The 19,355-nt window shown below is 36.7% G+C and overlaps 1 protein-coding gene across 3 annotated transcripts in view; it reads left to right on the forward strand.

Annotated features, from left to right (window-relative positions):
- Positions 1-19,355, forward strand: part of LOC108712323 (protein unc-13 homolog C-like) — a 253,359-nt gene that overhangs the window by 56,579 nt on the left and 177,425 nt on the right. For all 3 annotated transcript variants that reach the window (XM_041588308.1, XM_041588310.1, XM_041588309.1), the window contains exons 5-6: positions 16,352-16,430; positions 18,531-18,536. In XM_041588308.1, coding sequence (XP_041444242.1) covers positions 16,352-16,430; positions 18,531-18,536 — 85 coding nt within the window. The remainder of the gene's footprint in view (positions 1-16,351; positions 16,431-18,530; positions 18,537-19,355) is intronic.

Here is a 19,355-nt window from a genome sequence, read left to right on the forward strand (position 1 = left end):
TGTGCTTTTGATTCATGAAAATCGGGTGAAAAAAAATCAGAAAAAATCATGAAAATCTGATTTTTCCCGCAAAGCAAATTTTAGGGAAAATTTTGTAATAAATAAGCATACAAAAAATCGAGCGGATTTGATCAGAGTTTGTAGCAGAAAATATTGAGATAAATTCAGACTTTGATAAATAACCCCCTAAGTGTCAAAACTCACAAATTAGAATTTAAAGGCACCAATTCAAATGTAAATTCAAATTTGAGATTTATCACACCTTGATCATGGAAACAGTTCTAATTCACATATTTTCCACCTAAAACCTGCCAAGTTCATTTACAAATCAATGGAAGAGGTCTGTTGAGCCATTTGAATATTTCAGGTCAGGCCTATTCAATCGAATATTAGACATTCAGAATTCGACCTTTGATTAATAACCCCCTAAATATCTCTCCAACATGCAAGTGCCCATAAAGCTTTCTATACATGCTTATTGTTTTCTAAATGTATAAATGTTTAGTATACTATTCTTTCTTGTTGTTAAATACAAAGTCATAACTAGATATGTTCTTATTGCCTTTGTTTTTTAGAAATGGCATGTGATGCATCTTGGACATCTAGTCCTTGAGAATGCACAGTCATATGGTTTTCTTTTAACTGAGGAGATGCAATTTAATAAAAGTCATGAGGGTATGTAAGAAATTCATTTATTCTTACAATACTCATCTTTGAATTTCACATAAAAGAAAATGCAGTAAAAACATATAAACATACTGTGCCATAAACAAATGGCTGGGTGGTATGTGTGTTTTGGAATTTTTGATTTGTGTTTAACTCTTCATTGCATTGCATATTTGGATGTACCAAAAACCTTTGCACCTAACATAGTAACATAGTAACATAGTAACATAGTAACATAGTAAGTAAGGTTGAAAAAAAGACACATGTCCATCGAGTGCAACCTTTTTTTTTTTTTTGTTTATTAACTACCTATCTGCCAGTTGATCCAGAGGAAGTAAAAAAAAACCCATCTGAAGCCTCTCCAATTTGCCTTAGAGGGGGAAAAATTCCTTCCTGACTCCAAAATGGCAATCGGACTAGTCCCTGGATCAACTTGGACTATGAGCTATTTCCCATAACCCTGTATTCCCTTGCTAAAAAGCCATCCAACCCCTTCTTAAAGTTATCTAATGTATCAGCCTGTACAACTGATTCAGGGAGAGAATTCCACATCTTCACAGCTCTCACTGTAAACAACCCCTTCCGAATATTTAGGCGGAACCTCTTTTCTTCTAATCGGAATGGGTGACCTCGTGTCAGCTGGAAAGACCTACTGGTAAATAAAGCATTAGAGAGATTGTTATATGATCCCCTTATATATTTATACATAGTCATCATATCACCCCTTAAGCGCCTCTTCTCCAGCGTGAACATCCCCAATTTGGCCAGTCTTTCCTCATAGCTAAGATTTTCAATACCTTTTACCAGCTTAGTTGCCCTTCTCTGTACCCTCTCTAATACAATAATGTCCTGTTTGAGTGATGGAGACCAAAACTGTACGGCATATTCTAGATGGGGCCTTACAAGTGCCTTACAAGTGCTCTATACAGTGGAAGAATGACCCCCTCCTCCCGTGACTCTATGCCCCTTTTAATACAGCTCAAGACCTTATTTGCCCTTGATGCTGCTGACTGGCATTGCTTGCTACAGCCAAGTTTATCATCTACAAGGACTCCAAGGTCCTTTTCCATAATGGATTTGCCTAGTGCAGTCCCATTAAGGGTATAAGTGGCTTGGATATTTTTACATCCCAGGTGCATGACTTTACATTTATCAACATTGAATCTCATTTGCCACTTAGCTTCCCAGATTGCCAGTTTGTCAAGATCCTGTTGCAAGGATGCCACATCCTGGATGGAATTAATTGGGCTGGATAATTTTGTGTCATCTGCAAACACTGATACATTACTTACAACACCCTCCCCTAAGTCATTAATGAACAAGTTAAATAAAAGTGGACCCAATACTGAGCCCTGGGGGACCCCACTAAGAACCTTACTCCAAGTAGAGAATGTCCCATTAACAACCACCCTCTGTACCCGATCCTGTAGCCAGTTTCCTATCCATGTGCAAACGACTTCATTAAGCCCAAAAGACCTTAGTTTAGAAAGCAGTCGTTTGTGGGGCACAGTATCAAACGCTTTGGCAAAATCCAAATAGATCACATCTACTGCCCCCCCACTATCCAGAATCTTACTTACCACATCATAAAATGCAATCAAATTCGTCTGACATGACCTATCCTTCATAAAGCCATGCTGATTGTTGCTCATAATGCCATTCATTAGGACAAAATTTTGAATGTGATCCCTTAACAAGCCTTCAAATAATTTGCCCACCACAGATGTCAAGCTTACTGGCCTATAATTGCCAGGCTGAGATCGTAATCCCTTTTTAAATATTGGAATAACATCAGCTTTTCTCCAATCCATAGGCACCATACCAGATGACAGTGAATCTGAGAAAATCAGAAATAAGGGCTGGTCTAAAACTGAACTAAGCTCTCTTAGAACCCGGGGGTGTATGCCATCAGGCCCTGGAGCCTTGTTTACATTAATTTGTATTAAAGCTTTTTGAATCATATCCTGAGTCAGCCACTGACTAGATTGAGCTGAACCATTCGTGCAGTTATTAAGTGAGCCTGTGAACCCAGACTCCTCTATTGTATACACTGAAGAAAAGAACTGATTTAACACATTTGCCTTATCTGTATCTGTTACAACCATACTGGTACCATTATTTAATGGAGCAACACTCTCAACCTGCATCTTTTTACTATTAATATATTTAAAAAACTTTTTAGGGTTAGTTTTCACCTCCACCGCAATTAACTCTTCATTTCTTTTCTTAGCCTTCCGGATTGCTGATTTACAACATTTATTACAGTGTTTATATTCATTAAATGCAGCTTCTGTCCCTACAGATTTGTAGTTTTTAAATGCCTTTCTCTTCTTTCCCATTAACATCTTTACCTCTGTATTAAGCCACACAGGATGATTCTTAGAGCTTCTACGTTTAGTCCTTAAGGGAATAAATTGAGAACAGTAATGATTTAATATCATTTTAAAGGACAACCATTTCTGTTCTGTGTTTTTAGCTGAAAACCTAATGCTCCAATCAATGCTCTGTAGGGCAGCCCTCAAGGCACTAAAATTAGCTTTGGCAAAATTCATGGTTTTTGTTGCCCCAGTATATTTTTGTTTTTTGCACCAGACATTAAAAGATATAACATTATGGTCACTATTACCCAGGGGTTCAATGACTTGCACATTTGCTATAAGTTCTGGGTCATTTGAGATCACTAAATCAAGAATAGCATTTTTTCTGGTAGGCTCCTCAACAACCTGTGCTAAAAAATTGTCGTGCAATAAGTTTATAAACTTGTTCCCATTAACTGATCTAGCAGTACCGTTGCTCCAGTCAATATCTGGGTAATTAAAACCCCCCATTATCATTACTTTACCTAAACTAGCAGCCTTTTCTATTTGCATTAGGAGCTTTGTCTCTTCCTCCTCACTTACATTAGGGGGTCTATAGCATACTCCTACAATTAATTTGCTGGATTCTTTACAATTGGTGAAGAACTCCACCCATACGACTTCTGGCCCCTCATTTTCTAACACAACCTCTTCCTTTATATGAGCTTTTAAATCCTGCCTAACATACAGACATACCCCTCCTCCTTTTCTATTGCCTCTGTCCCTCCAAAACAAAGTATAGCCACTGATATTTACTGCCCAGTCATGCGACTCATTCAGCCATGTTTCGGCCACACCAATCACATCATATTTTCCTTCCATCACCAGCAGCTCCAGCTCTCCCATTTTACCAGTCAGACTTCTTGCATTTGTAAACATACATTTAATACTGGCACCATATTGAACATATGACATGTGGTCCTCCCTATCCTTAACAGTATCCCTAGCCAAATCTCCTCCCCCATTTTCCCTTTCTTTGCCCACTATCTCATCTAACCTGTCTACCACTGAATCTTTTACAGAACCCTCCCCCCCCACACCTAGTTTAAAATCTCCTCCAACCCTCTAGCCATCTTCTCTCCCAAAACAGCTGCCCCATCATCATTGAGGTGCAGCCCATCCCTAGCAAAGAGCCTGTAGCCGACTGAAAAATCAGCCCAGTTCTCCAAAAACCCAAAACCCTCCTCCCTACACCAATCTTTTAGCCACGCATTAATCTCCCTACGCTCCCGCTGTCTCCTTAGCGTTGCTCGTGGCTCAGGTAATATCTCTGAGAAAATTACCTTGAAAGTCCTCGCCCTCAGCTTTGAACCTAGTTTTTTAAAATCATTTTTGAGGACTTCACCACCTCCTCTAACTTTGTCATTGGTACCTATGTGTACCAAGACCGCTGGGTCTTCCCCAGCCCCTCCCAATAATCTGTCAACTCGTTCCACCACATGCCGAACCCTAGCACCAGGCAAGCAGCAGACTGTTCGGCATGTAGGGGCCTTGCGACAGATTACCCTATCCACCTTTCTAATAATTGAATCCCCTATAACTAGAACCTGCCTTTCCTTCCTTGCACTCCCCCCACCACCCGTATTAGAGCCACTGCCTCCCGGGGTGCTCCGAGAGTCAGCCTGATCCATACACGCCAGTTCGGAGTTTTCCTCCCCAGCATCTTCAGCCTGCTGTGTGTGGGCTTTTCTCCTCAAATCTCATTGTGCTATTGTAAACATTTGACAAAGAGGTTGCTTATTTATTGCTTCAGCCACAGCACTGTCAATATGATTTGTGAAAAAGTAAATAGTACCAATCAACACACAAAGTACAAAAAACGTGATTGAACCAAAATAGCTATTTCGCGTACCCTGTTATTTCCAGTTGTTTGTAACTGTCTCAGCATGGTCTAATTGGGCTTTCAAAAGAAACAAGACAAGAAAAAATGTGATTGACTTCTCCTGTTGTACACTGTGCAAAATGTATTCCCAAATACATATAAATATTGCGTTATTAGTATGTGGAAGAAATGTAAAATAACAATTAAAAATAACAATTGGATGCTTTAACTTGCACAATCCTTTGGAAATTTTAACAATTTGAGCAAAAATTGTAGTTAATTAAGGGTTTCAAACTATATCCAAACTAAATTATTAAAATATACTTTGCCTTACTTAAACACTTATTGAGGACCAATAATATTTTAGTTACTGCTTACAGTGAAATTGCAGGATAAATGCAGTGTTGGTCATGGCAAAGGTGGGATGAATGCTGCAATTTAGGCCTACAAAACTACTTAGACTTCTTTTCATAAGCTCACCAAATTCATGCCGTTACCAAATTCATTACTGCTTGTACCAAGCAGCAATTCACCTGCAGAGAAGGTCCATTATACATGAAAAAAATGTTGCATGAGAACCAATATTGTTTATGAATGTGTTTGTAACGCTTTCTTGGCCTATCCCCCTAATAGATCCTATAGGTCCCTACATGTTTATATTATCATTAGAATATCATGTTAGCCCTCAAATCTTTCCAGTGCAACATGATGAAAAGCAGTCCTATAATTTAACACTACTACAGTGCGTAATTTTTGTGTAATTGTTGTGTGTGAGTTTTGTGCACTGTCTTTTACTTTTAAAGTATGGGTTGTCTTTAAGAAGATGACTGACAATAGAAGAAATATCAATAGACAAATCACAATATTCAAGTAAAGATAAAACGAATATGTATAGAATATGTAATTTTCCGCAGTTCTCCATTTCTTTACTAAATATTATACATTTGATTCGAAGATAAATTTAGAATAACTCTGTATCTAAAATATATGCTACAAATAAGTGAAGGTATTATTTTGCTCATATATAAACTGTATAAACCTATGAATGCAAATTAAGAAAAAATCATTTAGCTGTTAGTGTTATAATCTCTGAATTTACAATCACATTATGCTAAATTACTCATAATATATTTTAAAAGATTACATTTTTGTGCTCTTACACGAGTCAGTTTTCTAGTTTATGTATTCATCACTACTGTACCCATTAAAGCCATGAAACTTAATATATTACACTGCAAACTAACTCCATTTGTCAACAGTAATGACAGTAATGACAGACTGGGATTTAAATATATTCCTGCTTGGCTGCACCCTAGGTCTTAAGTATGATTTTGACAGAATCAACTGTCCTTTTTTTAGTTAAAACAAATATTGAGTCTGTTAAGGCCCTAGAGGCTTTGAGCCTGACATCTGTGTTGTACAAAGATAAACACACAGCCAATTGTGTCTAATGTAATGTTAAAGTATAGAAGTTCTATGATGAAACCCACATACATTTCACGAGATGTGAGTTCTTTTACATAAAACTAAGGATTGCCTATAGTCATTGCAAAGGGCTAAAGGCCTTATATTTGATATTTCTCTTTTAAATTGAAACACAAATATGTAGCTACCTCAGACTTTTTTAATTCAATTGAATTCCCGGGTTGCAAAACATACTAACTTTGCTAGACAACCCAACAATCACAGAACTTCAGCTACATTTAAGTACAAAACAGGGGACATCCAGGCCACAAGGACCACCAAAAAATAATATAAAAATATACTTTTTATTGTAGCGTAATTTAAAAAATAACAACATCTCCATTGGCCCTACACATTTGGGCGTTATTCAATATCCAAATTTATTTTTAAATAAAAAGTCTGAAGAAACTAGAATAGACTATTTGCTTTTATTTATCAATACAAAAAACTCAAATTGGATTGTGAAAAAAGCATATTTTTTGGATTGTCGTATAAAAATATTTTTTCCGTTTGACGACAGAAAACCACGAAAAATGTGTTTTAACTGAAAAAACAGCATCAAACGCCGAACACTCCGAACATTTTGTGAGGGTTAAAACATTTTCAAGTGGTGAAGGGGTTAACTGCCATTGACTTTTACATGGATTCGGCAGGTTTTAGATGGCGTATTTTTGGATTCAGACTTGAAACAGATTCAGGGTATAATATATTGTGAAAAAATCTAGTCTTTTTTTAATGCAACTATTTCGGGGTTTTCAGCATCAAAACAGATGCTGCAAAAAAAAATCGAGCCTTAATATATTCAGTATTTAATAAAAAATGATTCTTAGGAAAAAAAATAGTTTGCAGATAATTAAACAAGAAAAATATGGATTTCCATCTTGGATTTCTTAGTCAACCTATGGCATTTCTGAAAATGTTTTAATCCATTTGTAGAAAAGCATGACAACTTGACAAGCCATTCATTAGAACATGAAAAAATGACTTAATGTGTTAATGCACTATAATTCAAATTCATGAATTAATAATTTGCTTTAGCTTTAGTCAAAATAACTGTCAGTCTTTTAACATTTTGTTAGAGAACAGAACTGCGCTGTCTTGTATGAAAATAATGCTGATTAGGGTGACTATAATAACCATGTGAGCTGACATGGTTTTCAAATGCCCTTGGCCTTATATATATACAGAACCCCTACTAATTCAGAATTTTCACATTGGCATACATATTCAAAAATAGATATATTCTGATTCATGTTCTTCTTTAACACTCAATGAAATCCATGAATTTCAGAAACGGTCATGTTAATAGTCTCTCTCTTCCTTTCTTTTAAAAATATATACAAAATTATTGCATTGGAAATCATTGTAATGGACCTTATCTTTATTCTAGCTATATATTCGTATGATCCATTATTTGGAAACCCAATACCAAGGAAGCTCAGGATTACAGGAAGGCCATCTCCTATAGACTTCACAATCAAATGAAATGTTTAAAAATGATTTCTTTTTTTCTCTGCAATAATAAAACAGTGCCTCATACTATATCTCAACTAAGATATAATTAATCCATATGGGTATCAAAACAGTACTACTGGATTTATTTAATGCTTAAATATTTTTTAGCAGACTTAAGGTATGGAGATCCAAATTATTGAAAAAGCCCTTATCCCGAAAACCCCTTGTTCCATGATAATACATCCTATATCTGTAAAAATCTCAGAAGACTCAAAAGACTTAATTAAAATCTGTAACCTAGCAGTTTTTAAAGACCTTAGTGGGAGATGTTGGTATAGATATGGGGTATATATAGAGTGTATGGAGGGGTCAGTGTGAGTGTGTGTATATATGGATGCTGGTTTTCATTTGGAAGGGTTGAACTTGATGGACTTTGGTCTTTTTTCAACCAAATGTAACTATGTAACTATGTATTTTCAACATGCATCATATTAAATGTACAAATTAACCCTTTGCCTGCCAAACACTTATGCCGTAGGTGCTGGCAGGCAGGGGCTTTAACTGCCAAGGCCTTAAAATGTACGTCCTTGCAGAAATCCACTATTCTCTCTGCATCGGCTGCTTTAGCTGCCTCTACAGAGAGTGGGCAGAACTGACAGCCCCCTGGGCAACGAGGCTGAGGGGCTATCATGTCGGTCCTGCGAAAGGATTGTTGAAGTACTGACTTAGAAGCAGCAGATGGCGACATTCACACGGATCACGCCTCTGCTGCAGTGCCCGGCTTCCTTCTTCATCTGGGCCTGCCCACACAATTCCTGCTTACCGAGGCTTGCAGACACAATGCTCCAGGACTCCTCTAGCCATCAGATCGTCACTCCTGCTCCAGGAATGGTAAGTGGCATTTATTTACCTACCTATACACACTTAGATACATTATACACTCTTACAGAATCATTTTAGTAAAGATCCATTTTTTTTTGCTTTTTTTTGTCATATATACACTTATATACACACTGTCAAATGGGATCTAAGTTTTGGGAATGTTTTTTTTCTTGTGAACTATTTTTCCAATTCTTGATTTTTTATAATAAAACTAAAGGTTGAGCAAAATAATCATTAGGAAAATAATCTACAAGTTTAATTAGAATTTATTTTTTGTGATCAAGTATAAAAAAATAAATAGATCATCCTTCCTATGTTATGACAAGAGTCTAAGGAAAAAAAAGTATTTTGTTAACATTTTACACAAGATACGAAAAAAGGAGTTGAGAAGTACACCACTACTCAGAAGCATCCTACATTATTCCTTCGTTTTCTATCTAAACCATCCCATCTGAAAATATTTACCAATATTTAATTATGGCTTGCCTTTTAACATAGTTTAAGGTGCAGATTTACTGATGTTTAAGTTGTTTTCTTTTCAAGTTTAAAACTTTTTAAAGCTAAAAATTAGTGATGGGCAAATTTTTTCGCCTTGTTTCGCTGCGGAAATGACGCCCATAGACTTGTATGGCGGTGTGCGACAAAAAAAAACAACCACATTTTTTAATGCCGTCTTGTAAAATATAAGGATATTATAAGTTACCGAGGAGTTTCATGACCATATAAAAACACAAGGCCGAAGGCCGAGTGTTTTTATACAGGTCATGGAACTCCGAGGTAACTTCTATGGGCGTCATCTCCACAGTGTCATTTCCGCAGCGAAACAAGGGGGAAAAATTTGTTTTTTTTATTATAATACACAAGTTTCAGTGAGTCATGTGACAGAAATTACATCAGAACTCACCGTTTATAACTGATGACATCAGAACTCACCGTTTATAAGGATATAATTTACAGGATATTCATGGCTTTTGTGTATTATATCTGAATAATACATAGTGCTGGTAAAACAAATTCTGATGAAGTGGCAGGACGCCACGAAACGCGTTAAGCGGGCAGCCACGGGTTGCTGCTGTAACTGGTTTTTATATGTCTATTGAATAAAATTTAAATTTTTTTACATTTTACTGAATTCTCACGGTGCTTCGCCTTTTTTTGTTCCTGGAAAACAAATTGGGGGGAAATTGTTTTGTATATTTTTTACCAGGTGGTGAACATGAAATACAGAAATAGCCAATATGATTGAAGCACGTGGGACCCACATTGGCATCCCTTTTTCTTGTAGACCAGGGTTTTATTTACAAAAGATCAGAACTAGTACATGTACTGTATGATAGCTCTTATACTGAAAGCTCTAAAATTTCAAGAAGACTATCCCCAATAAAACATGTTTTTTACTTTTTTCTTATTATTTCTGTGTAATAATGGGAATAGCTTCTTCTTGATGGTAATTTATCTGCATATAATACACAAAAGCCATGAATAGCTTGTAAATTATATCCTTATAAACGGTGAGTTCTGATGTCATCAGTTATAAACGGTGAGTTCTGATAAAGTACCCCCAGTTGTAAAATATGAGGATATTAGAAGTTACCTCGGAGTTCTATGACCTGTATAAAAACACTCGGCCTTTGGCCTCGTGTTTTTATATGGTTATGAAACTCCTCGGTAACTTATAATATCCTTATATTTTACAAGAAGGGGGTACTTTATTCACTATATACTGTATGTTTCTCTGGGTAACATAGTGAGCTTGATTCAACAATGATAGAACAAATGTGTGTGTATCTTTCTCTATGGCAGTGCTGTCCAACTGAGGTCCCACGGCCCCCCTTGTGTGGCCCTCCATTACCTATGATTGCTTACCGATGTTTACCTATGTGTCAGCTAGCGCCTGCATTGTTCACTCAGGCAGTAAAACCAATGTTTTGTTCCCACTTGTATTGTTCACACCAATGAGATCCTGCATTGACCACACCTCACGCTGTTAGTGCCTACATTATTCACCTGTTCACACTTCAGACAGACTGTAGGAGCAGCACTGGCTTTGTGTAACTGTAGATAATACAGTACATACTGTTCATCTTAGAGTGCTCTTTATAGGTTTCCCTGTATCTTACCCTGCTCTGCCTGTGCCTGTTCTACCCTACCTGTGTGTACTCTACTCTGCCAGTCCAAAGCTACCTATGTGTGCCGTACTCTGCCTGTGGGAAAAGAACCTGTTGGGGGTTTGTTGCATCTAGAAATACTTGTTAGGGTGTCTCCAAGGTGTTTAATCATGTGCTGGGGTTTCTACTACCCCCCACTGGGGAGGAGGAAGTATATGATAAAAGGGTATATCTTAATATAACAATCTTTTTTCATATATGGGTGATATCCCTGCAGTGAGCATCAACCATTTGTTTATTTTGGTGTGCTACCATCATTAATTGTCTTAATATTTCTTGTGATAACATGGGTGTGGTATAAAAGACGTGGTCAATGCTGGCTTCCATCGGCCCTCCACCACGTATGTCAGAAAACTTCTGACCCTCAGTACCACAGAAGTTGGACAGCACTGCTCTGTGGTGTCACTTGGAAAAATCTCTTCCCATAATTATCTTCCGTGATTGTGATACTTACATTTTAAAAAATGTAAATCTTATCAAGGTTCTATATTTCATAATAAATAATAAAATAATCTTGTGTTTGTCTGTAATGGGAGGGTCTTTAAAGTGCCATTTTCCATTCCTACTGATGATTATATACTGCATTTTTGCCTTATTCTGAGCTACTGTTTTCTTGTCTGGCCTGGTGGTTGATTTTGGCAGCAGCTCTTTTGCATCTTAATATTTATTTAACCTTCCCTCAAGTTGTTTATACTGGACAATATTATAGACCTGATTAGGTAACTTGTTTATATGTAGTTAATGTTGTAAATTTGTACACGTGTAATTGCTCAGTTGACATATATTTGGACAATATGATGAATCCATAAACAGCTGTTCTTTTACAGAGTACAACACTTCTGACCTCTCTGTAGATGTGGCAAAAGGCTGTAATCCCTCAAGTCACTGACTATCTAACTGAAAAGGAGTGATGCGCATGTAATTGCTTTAAATTAATTCTGTAACATGAATTCTCTGCTTGTCCTCTGTATTCATGGATAAGAAGAGCATCAGCACTTTTATAGGTGTTATTAACTACTTGTGTACATTAGTAGTAGAATCACTGTAAAAAACCTTAGAGGAGAATTTAGATGCACCATAAATATTGCCCTGTAAACAACACATTGTTAGTGTGAAATCTATTTTGAAAATAATTCTGTATTTTGAAAATATTTTTGAGCATTTCTAGTACCACAAACTGACAGATATTAAACAAATTAAAAAACAAACAGTATGAATTCCTTTTCATAAACATTTTCTCTTTAACTCCCAACTTTTGATGTTTGAACCATATTTTTCTCACTTTTAATCAGAAAAATTAAGTTTTTGCCAAAAAAGTTGGTGTGTCAAGAGCTGGATGGCTTGTTGCAGTGTTTGCAGCAAAAAAAAACCTGTAAATGCATTTCTTTAGAAAATTGGCAAATTCACCATTTTTTGATATGAAAACAATTCATCACAAAAAGTGTGCTTGAGGTTATTTGAAATCAAGACAAGTGGGAATATAATATATGTCAGTCTATAAACATGCCGGAGATTAATCATGAGCCCATGATTAAGTACCCCTAGGGTACGAAATGTGTAGGGCCTATGGAGATGTGATATTTTTAAATAGCTGAGTGTCTGAGGCTGGTGCACCTGGACCACTTGATCTACTCATTGAGCAATTCACATTTACATGTAAATTGATATTCTGGAGCACCCCTTTTCCTTTTGCATAATTTTTTCACAGTGACCACATTTTTAGCCAATAGAAAAGCTGGTTTGTATAAGTCAGATGAATACTAAAATCTTATAGACGTTGTGATGCCTACATAGGTGATACTAATGATAGGAAAAGTATGGGGTCTTGATGAGGAGAATTTGTGCATCCTGTGTTGTATAGAGCTTTTAAGAAATATACTAAAAATATAGTAAGTTTTTTGAGATCCATGGATCGTAATTCGATTTTTAGTAAACTGGCCGCTCAGTCAGGAAAGACAGAATTATCATCAATTTGGAGAAAAAAATGTTTTCTTCTGAAATTGAATTTCATTCGTGAGTTTTAACGTAATAAACCAAAAGATAACGTTTTCTCACAGAATTGAATCTGGCCCATTATTTGGTTGTGGATGGACCCATTTGGCACAGCACTTTTCTTGCTATTCAAAGCAAACTAAGAAAAGCCCTTATCTATAAATAGGGAACATTTCTTTGAACCAGTGTTATAAGATAACATTTGGAAATGGTTAGTATGAATTTTGCATAGACTGTCGTGATTTTCTTTCCATTTGTGGAATAAGATATAGTAGGTCGGTAGAAAGAAAAAAAAATATTAATTTATTTTAATATATATTTAAATCATATATTTTAATTAGTATATTTATTTTTGGATTAAGCATTTTACCCACGGGAATTCAATATTCACCTGCCAATTTATTCAATTATAAACATGCCACATACAAGCACAAGAAAGGAATAAGCAAGCTATGTTTCCTCCCAAATACTCAAGTATACATTACTTGGGTTTCTCCAGAAATTGCACCTATTCACCTAAAAACATCTTTATGAAACTGTTACAGTATTAAATTCAAAAGCCAAACAATTGTGTCCAATTCTGTGATTGTTAGACAATTTGTAGTGGTTAGCTGCATGTAGAATTCTGATGGAATGTCAAACGACTGCAAAGTGTACATAATATGACTCTTGAACAGTTGTTCCTACTTGCCAGGGTGTGCTTGACTGCAGAGAGGGAGCATCTCTTATACTTTGCAGGCAGCACTCATTGCACAATAGCTCTTGGCTATGCAACTATATACTGTTAAATGGAATATCTTTTGTGTGTGACCTATCAATTCAGCTGAGGTGAGCAGAGTACAAGGAGCAGTAAGCTTACAGTTTATAGCAGAAGCTACTCACAAGCTGTTTTTTATAACTGTGTGTAAGACTAATAAGTAATAGTGATTTCTGGGTCATGGGTCGGTGTCAGGAATAGAAGGGGATTTGCATAAAAGGCCATACACAGTTGTCAGTTTGTTACTCTTTAAAACCATCCATTGAATTTTTAACTTTGGAATATGATATTGAGTCAGAGTAAACATAATTGTAGAGATACAATTTCCAGTTATACAGCACATCTCTTTAGTGGTGATGTGCCAGTGTGTACAAACTGTACCTTTTACACTGCTTTCAACCCAAGAGATTTATAATGCCTCCAGGGAGGCTGGAGATAACTATGCCATACAGAGTCACCAGGCCTAACCAGGGGTGTTCCTGCCATGATGCAAATTAAGTATTTTGTTGGCAAGCTGAATAATTTACCTGGGACAGTGCCCCACAGGTTACCAAGAGCAACAAAACACTGAACCTGTTAACTCAACTTTTTTAATACCTTTAATTTCACAATCCTTACTCAGTTTCCTCTCCCTTGCATTTATCTCACTTCCTGGACCTGTCTTCTTGTCCAGCCTGCGTCTCTGCCTCAAAAGGCATACAAACACAAATAATTTTAAAAGGTTGAACTTGATGGACATGTGTCTTTTTTTTCAACCTAATTTACTATATGATTCAGTTTGTATAAACATATACAGAGTGATCCTCTGAGAACTTTTGCAATATACTTTCAGTTTTTCATTTTAGACTGTTTTATACAGCTAGTAAGACTCTAAGCTCAACAACTTTTTGAAGTGTCAGTTACCCTATCTATGAATTTTCTTTGCTCTTCTTGACTTCAATTAACCCTGATGGTTGCTGGTATTTGATCCAAAAGCCTGGGATTAGCATGGGATTAGCAGTCTAAAAACATTAATATCTCAGAAACCACTAAAAATGGAAATGAATATAAGCAAAGTGCTCAGTGCATCCTGAGTAAGTTTACAGGAATACATTTTTTGGGTCGTATACAGGATTATTTAAGGCTCCAAACATATACAGTATATGTTTGCACTTCCTATAACACTGAAGCAATAATAATTCTGTTTTACCTATTAAGAAATAAATGGAACTCTAAAGGCACTTGGACCCCAGGCAATAATGGGGCTAAAAATGTAATTATACCCTTTCTCTGTCAGATTTGATAAGATTCTGCTTAAAATGTGCTATTGTTTTACAGTATATGCATAGGGATGGGCAAACTTTTCTCCTTGATTTGCCACGAAAATTATGCCCATAGACTTGTATGGCATCGTGCGTTAAAAAAAAAAAGACACACGTTAAAATTTTTTTGACTTTAATGGGCGTGGGCGACATTTTGCCGGCTGTGAATTTTTTGTGAAAGGAAATGGGTCAAATTCGCCCAAGACTATATATGCATAAAAACAGGGAGGGGGGGTCGGGAGGGGTCAGAGGGAGTCGGGAGGTTGTCGGAGGGGTCGGCCGCCCAGTTTAGGACTGTCCAAGGCCCGGTTCTGGGCTGCAGCCTGGTGGTTGGGGACCCCTGGTTTAAATGGTGATTATTTACATAAGTAGCTTACAATTTTGGCTATTTTTGTATGTACCACATTTCTTTTGTTATATTTACAAAGTAGAAGCCCTGTCTGTTTCTTTTGTACTGTACTCTGCCTTTGCTCTAGGGATAATCAGGGGTGCTTCGCCAATGAGGTGAGTTGAAGCTGCGCCTCAGGCGGCAGCACCCCACTAGGTACCAGGGGCAGCAAAAATGCTGCTCCTGGTACTTTAAGAGCGAATTTCCGGGGGAGGTGGGGCAGCAGCAACTACTGTTGCCTCAGGCGGCGGAGGGGCCAGGATTGCCCCTGGGGATAATTGATACTTGCTACAGTACTTTGCCAAATCCCAATGTGCCAAAAATATCCTAAGCAATGAAATTTCACACACAAATCAATTGCTATCCCCTGAGTGCTAATGACCTACTTCTATTGCTTTATAGATACCACTATTAGATAAAATCAATAGCACACACAGTGTAGGCGACATGCCTCACTTTCCTTGTTGATATATCTGATAATTGTCTCTAAACCTTCAGATTTTTGGGGTTTCTAGCATAACTGTCAATAAGGCATAAAGGTTTCAGTTAAGGTTTTCAGGAGCATTGTAAGCTTGAACTACCCTTCAGTGGGGATGAGTGTGATATTCATTTCTGTTGGTTGCATTACTATTGCCAAAACAATGTCTTAAGCAGTTTTGTATAATAAAAAGTTAGCTGGAAGCTTAACAATATATATGTAGGTCAATACTAGTGTGACTATTAGCTGCATATGATTAGATAAATGAGTAAAGCACTGTCAGTTGTTTTCATACAGTATGTATAAAAGCACACCAAGGTCCACACATCGCCAGCTCTACTAATATTTGTTTGGTACAGATATCAATGCACAAAATAAATCAGAAATGAGGGTTTTGAACAACTGGGGCACCAGTCTTATGTGGAATATAATGTTCTCAATTGTATATTTTGTTCAACAGTCATAACAAATGCATATTTCATGAGTGGTTTTGTCTGATTATTGTAATTTACTGCTCATTATATATTGCTTATTATTCAATCTTGGAAAGACAGATGTAGGGGAACAGACTCCATTTTTCCATTTCTTCTTTTGTTTTAAAATAAATGTTATGTCTTTTAGGCCAGCAAGTGGACTTTATGGAATTGACAGCATGCCTGACCTACGAAGGAAGAAAACAATTCCCTTTGTCAGAGATGTGGTAAGTTTGAATATGTTTTTTGGTCTGCATCGTACACTCTTTCCCTTAATATTTTTCTACAACACTTACAACTTACACCATGTTGTATTTCATATATATACATATATATGTGTGTAATACTGCTATACAGTACATAGGTCCTTGGTGAAGCCACTTAATTGTGGGTATTTGTATTTACTGTCTCTTGCCACAGTTATTGCAATTACTTGCTGTAATTCCATATTTTAGCTACAAAATATCCTCAGCAAATGTACAGAAAAATAAGCATAAGATTATTTTATGTGATAGCTCTCACATTCTGCTAGTCATTCATACAGAAGCAACATCCAGATTTGACTTGCATATTGATTGTAAGTTATTTTTACAGATATCAAATGTTTTGGAAATCTATTTTATCACAGCTGTTCATTTAATCAAATGCATTTTTAGAATGTGTTGTAAATCGCCCAATTGCTGGCACACAGGCACCCCACAGTTGCATTTACTTCCACAGATATGTGAAGTATTTATACATTATAAGGATAAGTTGCCAATTTTTCATAGAAAGAAAAATCAACGTATGAATGAAAGCGTTAAAAACTCCTAATCATAAAGTCACTTTTTTATACATTCTGACTGAATTATCATAGCATATCATATATTTTGGGACACTAGTATCACTTAAAGGATCAGTAACCTCAAAAAAAATTCAAAATTCGTTAATACACAACTAAAAAAAACACCAAGACAAATTATACTTTAAAATCGCAAAGTCTTTATTAAGAAATAAACTTCCGCTCCTCGTCAGGCGACAATCCATCGAGTGGCGCTTGATTTATCCTCCCTGGCTTCCGCTTCCTCCTTCTGTGCTTCCGTAGTGCAGCGGTGCTTCCAGCATGAACTATCTGCGGATTGGGGCAGGCTCGCTAGTGTGCCTTGGGTACTGCTGGCACAGAGCAAGCAAATAATAATAATTATCCCTTTAATGGACATACGAGGTGCATAATTATCCCAGATGTCCCTGCTTCAGGTTTACATTAAAACCGGCCCAATAGAACAGCATAGGAACCGTCTTTGGGAATGAGTGTAACAAACAACCTGCCTGAAGTGAGGAGACACCGCCACAGGCCACGCTCTTGCTCTGTGCCAGCAGTACCCAAGGCGCACTAGCGAGCCTGCCCCGATTTGCAGAGATTTCATGCTATAAGCGCCGCTGCACTACCGAAGCACAGAATGTGGGAGCTAAAGGATCCAGCAGCAGAGATCCAGGGAGGATAAATCAAGCGACGCTTGATGGATGGTCGCCCTGTCGCCTTTTCTAAAGAGGAGCGGAAGCAGAGTTTCTGTAAGTTATTTCTTAATAATATATTGGACAAATATTTAGACAATATATTAGGTTATGCATAAACACCTTAAAGAAATGCATTAGTTATAATAGCAAGCTTGTAACTGATGCATTTCCTTAAGGTGTTTATGCGTAACCTAATATATTGTCTAAATATGAATTTATATAGGTATGTGAGATGCATTACACAATGTTCTAATCAAACCTCTAGTATATGTATTTTAGTTGTGACATAGTATAACAATTTGTTCTGGTTAAGCCCACACATGAATCCAGCCACTGTGTGCTCTGTACATTTGCTGAGTTTTATGGACATGGTCCCACACTTTGTCCTGATGTAAGGACAAGTGAGTCTGTCTGTAATTGTATTTGGCAGTGTGCACATACCATTTTTATTGATTTATTAAAAGTTTTAACTCCTTAACTTATTCTATTGATCTGAACTGGATAGCTTGAGGTTTACAGACATTGCATGTTCTATGTGCAATGAAACCAGTTAAACTTTATATTTTGTGAGTGTGTTAAGAGTTGCACTGGAAAACAAAAACATGGAACCAAAAAAACTTTTCTTAGACTGCACTCTTCAAGAGCTTTTGAAAGTTCACAGATCCTTGACCTATTAATAAAAATACTGCTAAGTGTAATTACATTTTCATTATGGCTTTAATTGTGGTCCTATATATTTTGTAATATTATCTTCAAAAGACCTAACATTTTTAAATTATCTTCTTCTTCTCTTCCACTTAATCTCCAAAAACTTCAACTCTTGGCTTCAGGCCCTGGTGAGTATCTCTTTGTACTTCTTTCATTCAATATCTCTGACTGCCAATATTTTGTGATAAATGTAGACATGCTTTCTTAGGTTTAAGGTATATGGGAAAAGAGAGACCCCAAAATGCCCCTGACTCCTTAAAATGACTGTTGCATGTAAGACCTAGAATTTAACTCTTTTTGCTCCTGCTTTGGCTATTTCTTCTTCACTCTGGCTCTGAATTTATTTCCTGCAAAGATCTAAAACCCCGTCTTTTTCAACAGGCGCTCCTTTCAGTGCATGACATACAACTATATGTATGTGTGTAGTTTTTCAAAACCACTTATGTACAGTTAAGCAATGATGCACTGAGAGAGCACAAGTTGTGCTTAGTAAGTTGGCGTGCCTTTAACTGATACTTGTCTATGTAACAGTCTATGTAACAGTCTATGTAACAGGCTCTTAAACTGAGATGGTATAATGGGGATGTCAACCAAGTACAACAAATGTAGCTCCTACACAGAAAATGGTGGTGGCAACCTGTTCCTTGTCTTTTTACTTTTTAGTTTATATAGCGATAGACCTCCTAAACACAGGAACATTCTTGCACCGGTTAAGCAAGCAAAAAATTACTTGGCAAAATGTAATAAATTATTTATTTACCTCCTAATAAGTTTCAACATGGGAAATTCCAAAATATAGATGTAACCTTGTGGATTTCAGGATCCAAATCACAAATTTATAGCCACATGAATATATTCATATCTAATTAGGAAAAGCTCACATGTACAGTGATCTTATATTGATTTAGGCTAGCTGCATCTGATATAAAGTGATCTGTGATCTTACC

This window comes from Xenopus laevis, chromosome 3S, assembly GCF_017654675.1.
Source record: "Xenopus laevis strain J_2021 chromosome 3S, Xenopus_laevis_v10.1, whole genome shotgun sequence".
Lineage (NCBI taxonomy): Eukaryota > Metazoa > Chordata > Amphibia > Anura > Pipidae > Xenopus > Xenopus laevis.